Genomic DNA, 12,072 nt, shown 5'->3' on the forward strand with positions numbered 1-12,072 from the left:
TGGGTGTGGTTTGGGGTTTGTGGGCGGGACTTGGGGTTTGTGAGTGGAGTTTGGGGCCAGTGGGTGTGGCTTGGGGCCTGTGGGTGGAGTTTGGGGATTGTGGGTGGGGTTTAGGGCTTGTGGGTGGGACTTGGGGTCTGTGGGCATCGTTTGTGTCTGGGGGGCGGGGCTTGACATCTGTGGGCATGGTTTGGGGTCTGTGAGCGTGGCTTGGGGACTGTGGGCGTGGCTCAGGTGGGATCAAACACCGAGGTGGTAGAGGGGGTATGGCCTCTTGGGGGCGTGGCCTTAAACCCCACCCCTTCCAGCCATCGACCACACCCCCGCCCTCGCCCCATTGGCCTCCTACCCCCGCCTGGCTCACCTGGGATTGGCTGAGACCCCCCTGAGCTCCGCCCCCGAGGGCCCCGCCCAGCTGGCCCAGCTCCTCCCCCGGGTCGACGTCGCCTGGACCTGATTGGCTGCTGGGACGGAGGTCACGCCCACCCGCATGTTGCTGCTGGCCACGCCCCCTTTTGGGCTTGGCCCCGCCCCCCCCGTGTCTAATAAAGTGATGTCACAGTGGGAGAGGTCAGTTCTTTGGGGGGGCTCTCCCAGTGCCTCCCAGTACAGCCCAGTTACCCCCCAGTGACCTCCCAGTTCCATCCCAGTGCAAACCAGTATGGCCCAGAGCCTCCCAGTGACCTCCCAGTTCCATCCCAGTACAAACCAGTATGGCCCAGAGCCTCCCAGTGCCCTCCCAGTCCATCCCAGTCCCTCCCCGTTCATCCACCTGTCCTCCCACTGCCTGACCAGTGCTCCCAGTAAGCCCCCCCAGTGTGTCCCAGTGCCACCCCAGTCCCTCCCAGTCCATCCCAGTGCCTCTCAGTGCTCCCAGTCCCTCCCAATCCCCTCCCAGTCCCTCCCAGACCCTCCCCGTTCCTCCCAGACCATCCCAGTCCCTCCCAGTCCCCTCCCAGACCCCGATCTCTCACTCCCGCCTCTCGCTTACATAGCGCGTTCAATTAGCATATCATTTGCATGTCATTGTGACATCATAGGTGGGCGGGGGCCCCCCTGGCCACCAGGAGGGTCTCCCCGGCCACGTAGGAGGCCCCCGGGGAGCCCAGACTGGGGGGGACTGGTTAGACTGGGAGCCACTGGGAGGGACTGGGAGGGGACTGGGGGGCACTGGGAGGAACTGGGAGGGACTGGGACTGAACTGGGACTGAATTGGGAGGGACTGGGAGGCCCCCGGGGAGCACAGGAAGGTCACGGCCTTGGCCCCGTCCCGCGGGGAGCCCAGACTGGGGCCCCGAAAACTCTGCAAAAACACCCCCAAAAAAAGGGTCTCGTGACGTCACCGCCCCGACGTGACGTCAAACCCCTCTCGTGACGTCAAAACCCCCCCAAAATTACCCCGCCTGGTTCTACCTGGGCCCTGAGGGTGCCCAGGAGCCGCAACCGCGGGGCGGCCGCCGCCATCATGGCGGGGTGAGGGCAGCAGGGGGAGGGCGTGGCTTGGGCTGTCAATCAAAATCCACCTCTTCCCATTGGTGGGTTGAGAAAAAGGGGAGGGGTTTTGAGTAGCGCGCGTGCGCAGTGAGGGAGAAAAGGCCACAGGCGCCATTTTGAGTGAGGGCAGCCCGCAAGGGGGCGTGGCTTAGAGGAGGCGGGAAGGAGGTTTAGTCAATAGGAGCGTATTTTTGGTTTCTTTTTTAAATTAGTTTTATTTTTAGCTTTTGATTCCCTTTACCCCCTCCCAGTCCCTCCCAGTCGAGCACAGTCCCTCCCAGTCCCTCCCATTCCCCTCCCAGTCGCTCGCAGTCCCTCCCAGTCCCTCCCAATTTCCCTCCCAGTCCCTCCCAATCCCCTCCCAGTCGAGCGCAGTCCCTCCCAGTGCCTCCCAGTCCCTCCCAGTACTTACCAGTCCCTCCCAATTCCCTCCCAGTCCCACCCAATCCCCTCCCAGTCGCTCGCAGTCCCCCCCACTCCCTCCCAGTCGAGCGCAATCCCTCCCAGACCCTCCCAGACCCTCCCGGACCCTCCCAGACCCTCCCGCTCCCTCCCCATCCCCTCCCAGACCCTGACATCTCACTCCTGCCTTGCACTTATATAGTGCATTTAATTAGCATCTAATTTGCATGTCATTATGACGTCCTAGTCAGGCGGGGGGCGAGGCTCCACCCCTTCCCTAGGCCCCACTCCCCTCAGTGACGTCACACGGCGGCGCTTCCAAACTGTGCTTTATTGGTGGAGGGAGAGATGTGACGTCACAGAACGATGACGTCACTTGGGAGGGGCAGGGCCGGTCTCAGTGCTCCCAGGGCCCCCTCCCAGCACCTCCCAGCGCCACCCAAATGCCCTCCCAGTCCCTTCTGTGAGAAAAATCTCATTTATTGAATTTAGAAAGACGGCAAAAGTTTGCAAAACAAAAGGAATAAAACGAAAAGGAAAAATCACAACACGTGTTGGGTGTCCTAGGCACGCAGGATTCCCAGGAACACACCCTTCAATTCTAAAGTCCCGCTTTTTAAACATTCTTAAGGTTCAACCCCGTTTACATCATAGAAGAGGCGTTCCCCTCTTTCTGGTTGGCTGTGTCGTGCTGGGAGCTGGAGTGTCCAGCAGCACGGCAGCTTCCAGGACCAGCCATGTGGTATAAGGGGCTTCCTTACCAATATTCATTTACAGTTCCCTATTCCATTTGCATGTTTCCCTGACACCAGTTCCAGGCTGAATCTGGCGTCTTACAACTCCGCGATACGCCCGATAGGTTAGTAAAGAAAAACTCTTATGTTAGTGATTTGTTACATTCATTTGCTTGTAATAAAACCGATTCTTTATTTCTCACACCATCAATCTCTGATCACACCCATTAGAATCTCCTGGAACCAAAACGACATTTTGGGACAGCTTAACCAGTTGTTTAAGGACAGAGTGTGTGATGGAGCAAAGCTAAATCGACACATCTGGGATACTTCTGACACTCCTCAGCAGGGCTAATATTGATTTGTTTTCTTTGGCTAGGTAAGTGCTGCCCAAACACATTACCTATGGTGTGTAGTTCCAATCCAAATGATGAAAAGGAGATGGGCAGGTTTCAGCTACATGTGTTCTTGGCTGTATTTACACCTAAAGAATATAATTATTTTAGGGAGGGACAACTCCTACATATGGTTGTTAATGTGCATCATGATGTCCTCAGGCAAAAATATAAAATACACATTCAATTTTAATGGTCCTTAGTCCTCTCCAAAAGTCCTGTAGTTGTGGGAATTTCGGGTTTTTTTGATTTTGTTATCGTTTGTTTGTTTAGAAGTAAAAATCCTGTGAAACATGAAAGAAAAATATGAAACTGAATTGTATCCTGCTATTTTAGAGAGTATTCCTTCATTATATTTTTAATTACATGGTATTGCCTTTTCAGTAGCACTTTGGAGTGTAACTCTTCTAGAATGGTAGATTGCTGCCTTTTGACATGTATGTCTTCTGAAACAATTTATGGATTTGCTGTGTTACAGAAGCTCTAAATCTCTGGGGTTTGTTTACAGAACACTTGTAATGTTTTTTTCAACTAATTCTTATTTCCTTCAAACAAAGAGGGGCTTTTCTCTTTGCTATTCCTTAATATAGCAGGTTTGCATTAAAGGGAATCTTGTCTAATTTCCAGTTATTTTCCTGTTTTAAGTAGCGTGGCTTTTTAATCAGAGCATCGTTTCCCAATTCTTTTAATATTGAAATAAAATTAATTTTTTCACTTCAGCTTCCTGTACTTGCTAGGACAACTATCTATTAATATATCTAATGAAAATTAGAGCAATATGGGTACTTTCACACAGTGTAAGATAAGCATGTGCTGTTTTTCTGTACCGCTGAATGTCTGATTTATACCGTGGGTCACCATTCTGAATTTGTATGAAATCTTGATGAAATTTGTGGATTTAGATCAAAATAATTTATGAGGCAAAACAAAACAAAAAATTCTTACTTTTTGTGACACTAACACAGAACCTTAAATGTGAAATTGGAGAAGGATGGCCATGTGCTGTGGTAAGTTAGTATATCAGGGTGTCTGGAATAGAAGTTCCTTGTTCTCGGTCTAATCGAGCCATTTAGAGTGTCCTTGGACAGAATTGTGCACATTTATTTCTATGATAACCTGCTGAAATATAATTAGCTACCCCTATGCATGTGAGAATAGTCCAAATATATCCTTTTATCATACATTGAAAATTATATTCCCTTTCCCTGAGTAAAACTCTTTACAGCTTTGAGCTGCTGTCTTTATATGGGAGGGCGTAAGATTCTCTTCAAGAGTTTTGTTGTGAAACCAAACTTTAAGATAAAGTGATTTGAGGTTTTTGAGGTTATTACTCTGTAGCTTAGCGTGGATGTCTCTTCCTCCTCTGTGTCTGTTCATGTTGCTGTAAGTGGAAAAAGAACCTGCACATCTCCTTTTTATCATTTGGATTGGAATTACATACCCTAGGTAATGTGTTTGGGCAGCACTTACCTAGCCAAAGAAAACAAATCAATATTAGCCATGCTGAGGAGTGTCAGAAGTATCACAGATGTGTCCATTTAGCTTTGCTCCATCACACACTCTGTCCTTAAACAACTGGTTAAGCTGTCCCAAAATGTCGTTTTGGTTCCAGGAGATTCTAATGGGTGTGATCAGAGATGATGGCTTTGGCAAGTTAGAATGAGAAGATGATGTGGAGTTACTGTCTCTTGTTTTGAATGTCCTCAGAAGTAAAACCCCAGACAAATAAAGAAATAAAATAGAAATAAAAATAAAAAAAAGGTTAAAATAATTAAAAAATTGTAAGCCAGTTGTGTGTGTGCACTCCCCTCCAAGCCAGTTAGACATGAAACAATTTAAAGTTCTGTAGATGTAGAGATGAAAAAGTCATATCTAAAATGTAGTGCTAGCTTGTTCCTAAGCATTTCCAGAATTCCTTCCCATCAGGTGCCAGGGTGGGTGGGCAGGAGGTGACTTGCTTTGTTCAGACCATTCTTGTACCTGTGATTGCTGCTCTTTCACCCCTCTTCCCCTATTTCTGGGTTGGTTTCTAGAGCTGTTTTTGAAAGAAACACTTTTTTCAATCTCACACGTGAATATTTTTAAAGAAATACAAGACATGAAAATCTAGTAAAAACAATATTTAACAAAATGGTGAAATCACACTCCTTTGTGTACTCTGAGCACTCTGCTACTGGCAGTTTGTGTAGTTCTCCATAGATTGGAAATGTAACAAGGGATCAAGCAATTTTCTGTGTATTCTTTATTTACTTCTACATTTTTTTTCTGTCATCAAATTGGGTGCAGGATTTGGTCCTGACTTTTTGGAGGATGAATGCCACTGTCCTTTTATGTTTAAGCTGATATTTTATTGCTCAGGGGGACTGTCAGTGGGAGGGGGTGGTGGGAAGGAGCCTCCACTCAGGGGCTGGAGCTTCAGCTTCTAAAGAAGGCTGTGCTTAATCCAAGAGCTGCAACTAAGGATTTCTCCCTGCATTCGAGAACTTCTCATTTAGCCAGCTGAGAGTGCCCAGGGCACAGCCAGGTTAATGTTTAACTCTTCCAACACTGGGCTCATCCCCAGGATATCCTGTCATCCTGAGAAGAAGGAAGGGAGATGCTGTGCCTGTTCCCTAGGGCTGTGCAGGAAGCAAAATCTTCCAAGCCGTGGCCCTTCTGAAGGAGTTGATCTTGTGTTATTCCTCAGTAGTCAGCACTGAAAATTCTGTATCCGAGACACTGGATGAAAAGGAGAGTTGCGGAGAGGCTTGTTTGGGGGAGAGTGATTTTTTGGTTTGTTTTTGTGGGGGTCTTTTAGTGCCAAATGAAGGTTGGATCATGAAAATCAGTCTTGTCACAGACAAAAACTGTAAAGACATTTAAACGCTTTCAGACGCTGTAACCATTTTCCTTTCTTTCACTTTCTCACCCCTTGCAAATCAGAGACAGTTCCTAGAGGACAGGAGAATAAAATAAACAAAAACAGAAGTTATTTTTCTACTCTTGAGGCCTGTGTCAGGTCTGTTTTGAATGCATTTGAATCCTGCTGCTTCCCTGCTCTTTTTCAAGTAGCACCAGATAAATACCTGTGAACTACTGAGATGAGACTGATCATTCTTACTTCACAAAATGTTTCTCTTTTTTTTTCCCTATCCTGTGTGCCTTTTGCGTTCCGTGCTATGGAGGGACTATATTTTTGTTCTAAGCTAATTCACTGCTGCTGTTTTGGGTACAACTCATGTCAAGCAGCAAACCTGTAACATGCCAGAAACAGGCTACAGTGGGTTGAAGACACAGCTTCTGTTTGATTGTGTGTGAATACAGAGAGTTAGTTGGGTTTGTCTGATAGCCTGGCAGGAGGAGAGAGGAGCAGTACAAACTGTTTTCAGTAACTGTGCTGTTCACACCCCTGATAAGATTGAGGGTGCTTTGGAACTACTGATGTGCTTTGAATAAGAAAAGAATAATCAGGTCCATTGGCACTGGCTTATCAGGAAGGAAGTAAAATGCCAGCACTTTTACATGAGCAAAAGGAAATGTTTTAGACACTTTGGGCCATTTTTCCCTTGAAATTAAATAGCAGGGTGCTTTTGAGTGTGCTGTAATGAGTGGAAGGATTTATTATCAATGACATCAGTGTGACACTCTGAAATCAATGATATGTGATTCAACCAAGGCACCACTGTTCTGTACATTTGGTAGCAGTCGGGAATTTAGGAACTAAATGTTCACAAGCTGTAAATGGAGAAAATGTTTAGATTTCAATAGCCCTTTGTTTGGCATTTATTCACCAAAATATATTTCTTGGGAAAGTTAGTTTTCCAAAGGGCAGGCTTTCAGTAAAAGAAAGGTCATTGATTTAAGGTTTATTAAATTTTAGCTAAAAACAACAGGCTCCATTTGGGAGTAAAATAATTTAAGTATTTACTGCAAGCAACCTTCATGCTTTAGAGCTGTTGCTCAAAGATTTCATTCTTCTATGAAGATGTCAACTGTAAATATAAAAATGCCTCACTGAAAATGTAATGGTTCAAAGATTCTAACTGAAATAAAAATTCCTGCCTGGGGAAAGCACTATAATCAAAATAAAGTGCTCTTAACTTTTTTTCCTGTGGATGCCGCACTTGAAAAGAGTGCTTCAAGGCAGCAGGGTTGGTAGGGAATGCCAATTTTTATTTATTTATTTATCCACTCTCCCCCACAGATGATGATAGTCCAGCTTTGGAATCAGAAACACACTTCAGCCACTAATACAAGGCAATATGTGAGCTGCTGCCGCTTCCAAAATGCAGTATCCTGGCATTTCAGTCAACTTTATAATCTGGCAAAAACCCACTTGGCAATCTTAAAATCTAGCTTCCAAAGCACTCTTATTTCTGAAAGCTTTTTATGTCTTTTTCTATCTTTTTAGCATATATTAAATTTCTTGGGACCAGTGGCCAGGATGTACACTTGATGGATGACTGGGGTTGGGAGTCTCCCCCCAGCCCCCGTTTTTTTTTTTCCTCCCCTTTAATTTTAAAAAGAGGTGTGATAATTGTGCATTAGGTAATGCTGGAACATGAATCCTGCAGATGCAGCTGTTTGACAACATTAACGTGGGGGGTTTGTACCATTGTTAGGTAAGTTAGCAGAGATTTTCCAAGCTCAGAAGGACAGCCTGCTGCCAAGCTCTGGCATCTGTCTGAAGAAATCTTTTGCTTCAAGGATGCCCTGAGGAAAATGATGACTGGATGCTTTTCTTAAGGCACAAATGGCCTGTTTTCTCTTCCATAGCATTCAGAATGGGACTCCTTGTTCCAGCCTGCCTGCTCAGGTTTTTGTGGTGCTGGGTCAGGATTTTCATGTGGTTTTTCTCCTGGGATAAAGTTGTGTACAGTGAATATTGATTATTCATCCCATGTCTGGTTCACTGTCTACATCTTGAATTTGACCCAGAGTCTGTGTAAATGAGGAATGCATTGAAACAAAGTCAAGGATCCTTCAGTGACTTGTTTTTGTGAGTTCAATGTTCTGAGACCTCTGATGAGCCTGGCAGGGCAGTGCCTGTGTGCAGAGGGGCAGGGAAACAGAGTCCCAGCACAGCAGCAGTGCCAGGGAGCAGCAGCATTTGGCCTGTTGAGAGCTGCTCTTTTTCTCCTGCCACCCTCCCCTTCTGGGCCTGGGCTGAGGCCTCAGTGCTCTGGCCCTTGGTCCCTGGGCTGGGCTGGGTCAGTCCTGTGGCCATGGCACTGCTGGGATGAGCTGGGCTCCACTGCACTCTTTCCACCACACAAGGGGCTCCATTGGCTCCGGGCACAGCCTGAAGCCTCAGCTCTTCTTCCCAAGGGCTCCCAAGAACAAGCCCAAGGACCAGACTCTGCAGAGGGTCCTTGCCTTGCTGGTTTCTCCCTGGAGTCCGTGTGCTGTCCTCAGGGTCCCACTGTGGGGGCTGAGGGGCTGAGGCTGCTCCAGCTGGTGCTGGTGGTGGCCAGTGCCCCTGGAGATGGCAAATGGGGCCTGAGGAGCCCGGGGCCGATTCTCTGCTGCTGTGCTGGGGAGCGGGGCTGGCCCTGGGGCTGCAGGAGCTGCCTGAGCTGATGATGTGCTGAGCATTGCAGACACAGAGGGCCTGTCCCTGAGCTCCATGGCCTCCATGTCCTGCTGCAGGGCCAGACTGTGCTGCTCTGCTGGGTGGGGCAGGGGCAGGGAGATGGGGGGACCAGGGAGGGGCTGGACTGGGCAGTGCCAGGGAGGGAAAACCCCAATGTTGAGCTGAAGTGTGTGAGTGTGCAGGGTGGGGGCTCTGCTGCCGCTTGGACACCTCTAGAGTCAGCGTTTCCTTTGGCAGCACAACTTATCTCAGACGAGATAGTTTTCCAGAGTTGGCTTTTCTCCCTCTTTCCCAAAGTTTTCTTTTTTGTTTTTTGTTCCCCTGAGGGGAAAAGGGGGAAGGGAAGCACGTGTTGATCCCTGGTTTTATTTGTATACAAAAGGGAGTTGGGGGCGGGGGGGGTGAAAGACAAAGCGATTTCTCTCTCTATTCTCTCTTTTATTCCTATCCCACCTCCCTCGCCACACCCCGGGCGACTGTTTCACCGCCGCCACTCCACGCTCATCCCGCGGGGCAGCTCTTTTAGCTCCGGGTCGGCGGAGACTCCCCCGGCGCGGCTCTTTGGTTTTCCTTGATTTATTCTCCGGAGTTGATTCTGTTCAGAGCTCGCCCCCCCTCTCTGGCGCCCCCCGCCAGGGCCCGTCCCGGGGCGGCTCCTTCAGTGCCACGGGCGGCGGGGACCCCTCGGGGCGGCTCCCCCAGGGCCCCGCCCGCTGCCGCCGCTCCCCGGGGCCCTCCCCGCTTCCTGCTGGGATCGGACACCGCCGGCGGCCCCGGCCCTGCTGGGCTCCATCAGCCTCAGGAATTGCTCATGAGGAGGGGCAGGAGGCTTCCTCTCGGCCTTCGTCTCCCTGGCGCTGGGGCTCGGCTTCTACCTGCGCCAGAAGGTGAGGGGGGTCCCAGGGGGTCGTGTGTCCCCCCCAGAGCGTCAGTGCCCCCCCGGGGACCTCACCCGGTGTCACCCCCTTTTCTCTCCCCACAGAGCTCCTGAGCCGGCGGCGGCCGCAGCCCCTCCCCGGGGCCTCGGGCCCAGCCTGGAACCCCCCCGTCCCCGCAAGGATTTTGGGGGGGTTGTGTGTCCCCCCCCTCCCCTGCTGTCACTCTGCCTGTGCCCGGCTGATCCCAGTGATCCCAGGAAAGCTTCCCAGTTCTCCCCAGTCCTGGTTATTCCGGGGCAGTTGGAGGGGGAGGCGTGGGGTGACCCGGAGGGAGGAGCCGAGTTTGGGAGGGGGCAGAACCGGCCCCGGGATGGATCGGGAATGGGGACCCCCCTCTGTCCCCTCGTGTCAACCCGCTCTGGGGGGGCTTTGGGAGGGCACCTGCCCCTCAATACAGCACCCAGCTCACCCCAAAAGGTGCTGGGCACTTCTCCAACACCTCCCCACAGCCCCTCAAGGACCCCCAAACACACTCAAAGCCCACCCAGAACCCCACCTAACCCCTTTTAGGGGGGGACTTCTCTGGGCACTAGTGGTGCTGAGAGCCCCCCCGGCTGTGGGCGAGGAGCTCTCGGGTGAGCAGAGTGTGGAAAGGGGGGGGATGGTGGGAAAAATGGGGTCAGAAGGGATAAGGAGGTGGTGGGACCCCAAACTGTGTGGGAGGAGAGTGGATCCCCCAAAAGTGGAGGGGGAGGGGCACTGAGGTTTGGGGGATGATGGGAAATGGGTGGGAGGGGGGGAAAAATGGGGGTTGGGACCCCTAAAGTGATCTTGGGGGGAATGGGGATCGAGGGAACCATGGAGAAGTGGAAGGAACAGGGAGAAGGGTGGAAAAGAGGGGGTGGTCTCGCAGGTCTGATGGTCCCATGGGGGTCTTTGGGCACAGAGGGGCTGGCAAAGGGTGGTGGCCCCCTGAGTTCCCAAATTACCGTGGGGTGCTGGGAGCTGCTGGATCCAATCTCAGCCTTGGATTATGCCAACACTTTCAGTTTAGAGGAATTACAGAGGAATGACTGAACGACTTTTGTCCCCCAGGTTTGATGATGGCAAATCAGATCTGATAGAATTGAATTATTTAAGGTTATAAATAATCAGACAAAAGATCTTAATCAGAATTTTTTATGCACAAAATACACACTAAAACTACCAGGAGTACAGGATAAGACGGGACAGTGTTCTACACTAAAGCAATTGTTGAAGCAATTCTACTCAAGCTGGCACAAAAGCAAGAATTCTTAATTAGAGATGGATGGAACTCCCCCAGACCAACGCTCATGGGGAGATCTCTGCTCTCAACCTCCAGCAGTGACCTTGGGGGGTCCCCAGCCAAGGCAGGAATCTCCACACACCCTCCAAGAAGGGTTCTGTTGGAAGAAGCTGCCCCTGGGAAAGGGGACTGGCCCTCTGTGGTCGAAAGGGATGGACTGACAGTCACTGGACTCCAGGGGTTGCCTCACCATCAGGGTGCCATTTGGGGTGGAAGCAGCGGCCGAAGCTCTACCCGCAGTCGGGGCACTGGTAGGGCTTCCCTCACCGGTGGGTCCGTTGGTGTCTGGTCAAGGCAGAGTTCCTGGGGAAGCTCTTCCCACACTCCCCACACTTGTAGGGCCTCTCCCCAGTGTGGATGCGCCGGTGGGTGATGAGGTTGGAGTTCCGGTTGAAGCCCTTCCCGCAGTCGGTGCAGCGGAAGGGCCTCTCATCCGTGTGCGTCCGCTGGTGCTTCAGGAGATTGGAGCTGGTGTAAAACCTCTTCCCACATTCCAAGCACTTGTAAAGCCGTTCCCCAGAGTGGATGAGCTGGTGGGTGTGGAGGTCAGAGCTCTGCCTGAAGCTCTTCCCACATTCCCCACATGTGTAGGGACGTTCGCCAGTGTGGATGCGCTGGTGGTTGTGGAGAGCGGAGCTGTTACTGAAGCTCTTCCTACATTCCTTACATGTGTAGTGCTGTTCCCCAGTGTGGATGTGCTGGTGGGTGCGGAGGCTGGAGCTCCGGCTGAAGCTCTTCCCACACTCCCCACATGTGTAGGGCTGTTCCCGGGTGTGGATATGCTGGTGTCGGATCAGGGTGGAGCTGTCACTGAAGCTCTTCCCACATTCCCCACACGTGTAGGGACGCTCCCCAGTGTGGATGTGCTGGTGGGTGAGGAGGTTGGAGCTCCGGCTGAAGCTCTTCCCACATTCCAAGCACCTGAAGGGCTTCTGCCTGCTGGGAGGCTGCTCAGGGACCACCAGCTCAGAGCTCCACCTCAAGCTCCGGCCGCCTTCCCGGCACAGGCTGGGTCTTTCCTCCTCAGAGCACCCTGGGCTGGCTTTGGAGCCCCTCCTGTGGGGGGATCTCCGGCCCTTTTCCTCCCCGCTGCCTTCCTGCGCCATGGAGCCCTTCAAAACGGCCTCTCCCACCAGGCTCTGCCGGGGGGATTTGTCCTCCGGGCTCTCCGTCCTCAGCTCGGGGCCTGGGGCAGGAAGCAAGAAGGACAGGGAGGGGATTTGCCTCCGGCCCACAGGGAAGGCCAAGGACATCCCCCCAACTCCGGCCC

At 51.3% G+C, this 12,072-nt stretch overlaps 1 protein-coding gene across 1 annotated transcript; it reads right to left on the minus strand.

Annotated features, from left to right (window-relative positions):
- Nucleotides 1-11,065: 11,065 nt before the first annotated feature.
- Nucleotides 11,066-11,977, minus strand: LOC113961574 (gastrula zinc finger protein XlCGF7.1-like; the record flags this gene model as incomplete). Its single annotated transcript, XM_027672000.1, has 1 exon — nt 11,066-11,977. A coding segment is annotated over one exon (912 nt), but the record flags the coding sequence as incomplete, so codon positions are not given.
- Between the last annotated feature and the right edge of the window lie 95 nt (nt 11,978-12,072).

This window comes from Neopelma chrysocephalum, unplaced genomic scaffold (genome assembly GCF_003984885.1).
Source record: "Neopelma chrysocephalum unplaced genomic scaffold, ASM398488v2 Primary Assembly neopelma1_97286, whole genome shotgun sequence".
Taxonomy (NCBI): domain Eukaryota; kingdom Metazoa; phylum Chordata; class Aves; order Passeriformes; family Pipridae; genus Neopelma; species Neopelma chrysocephalum.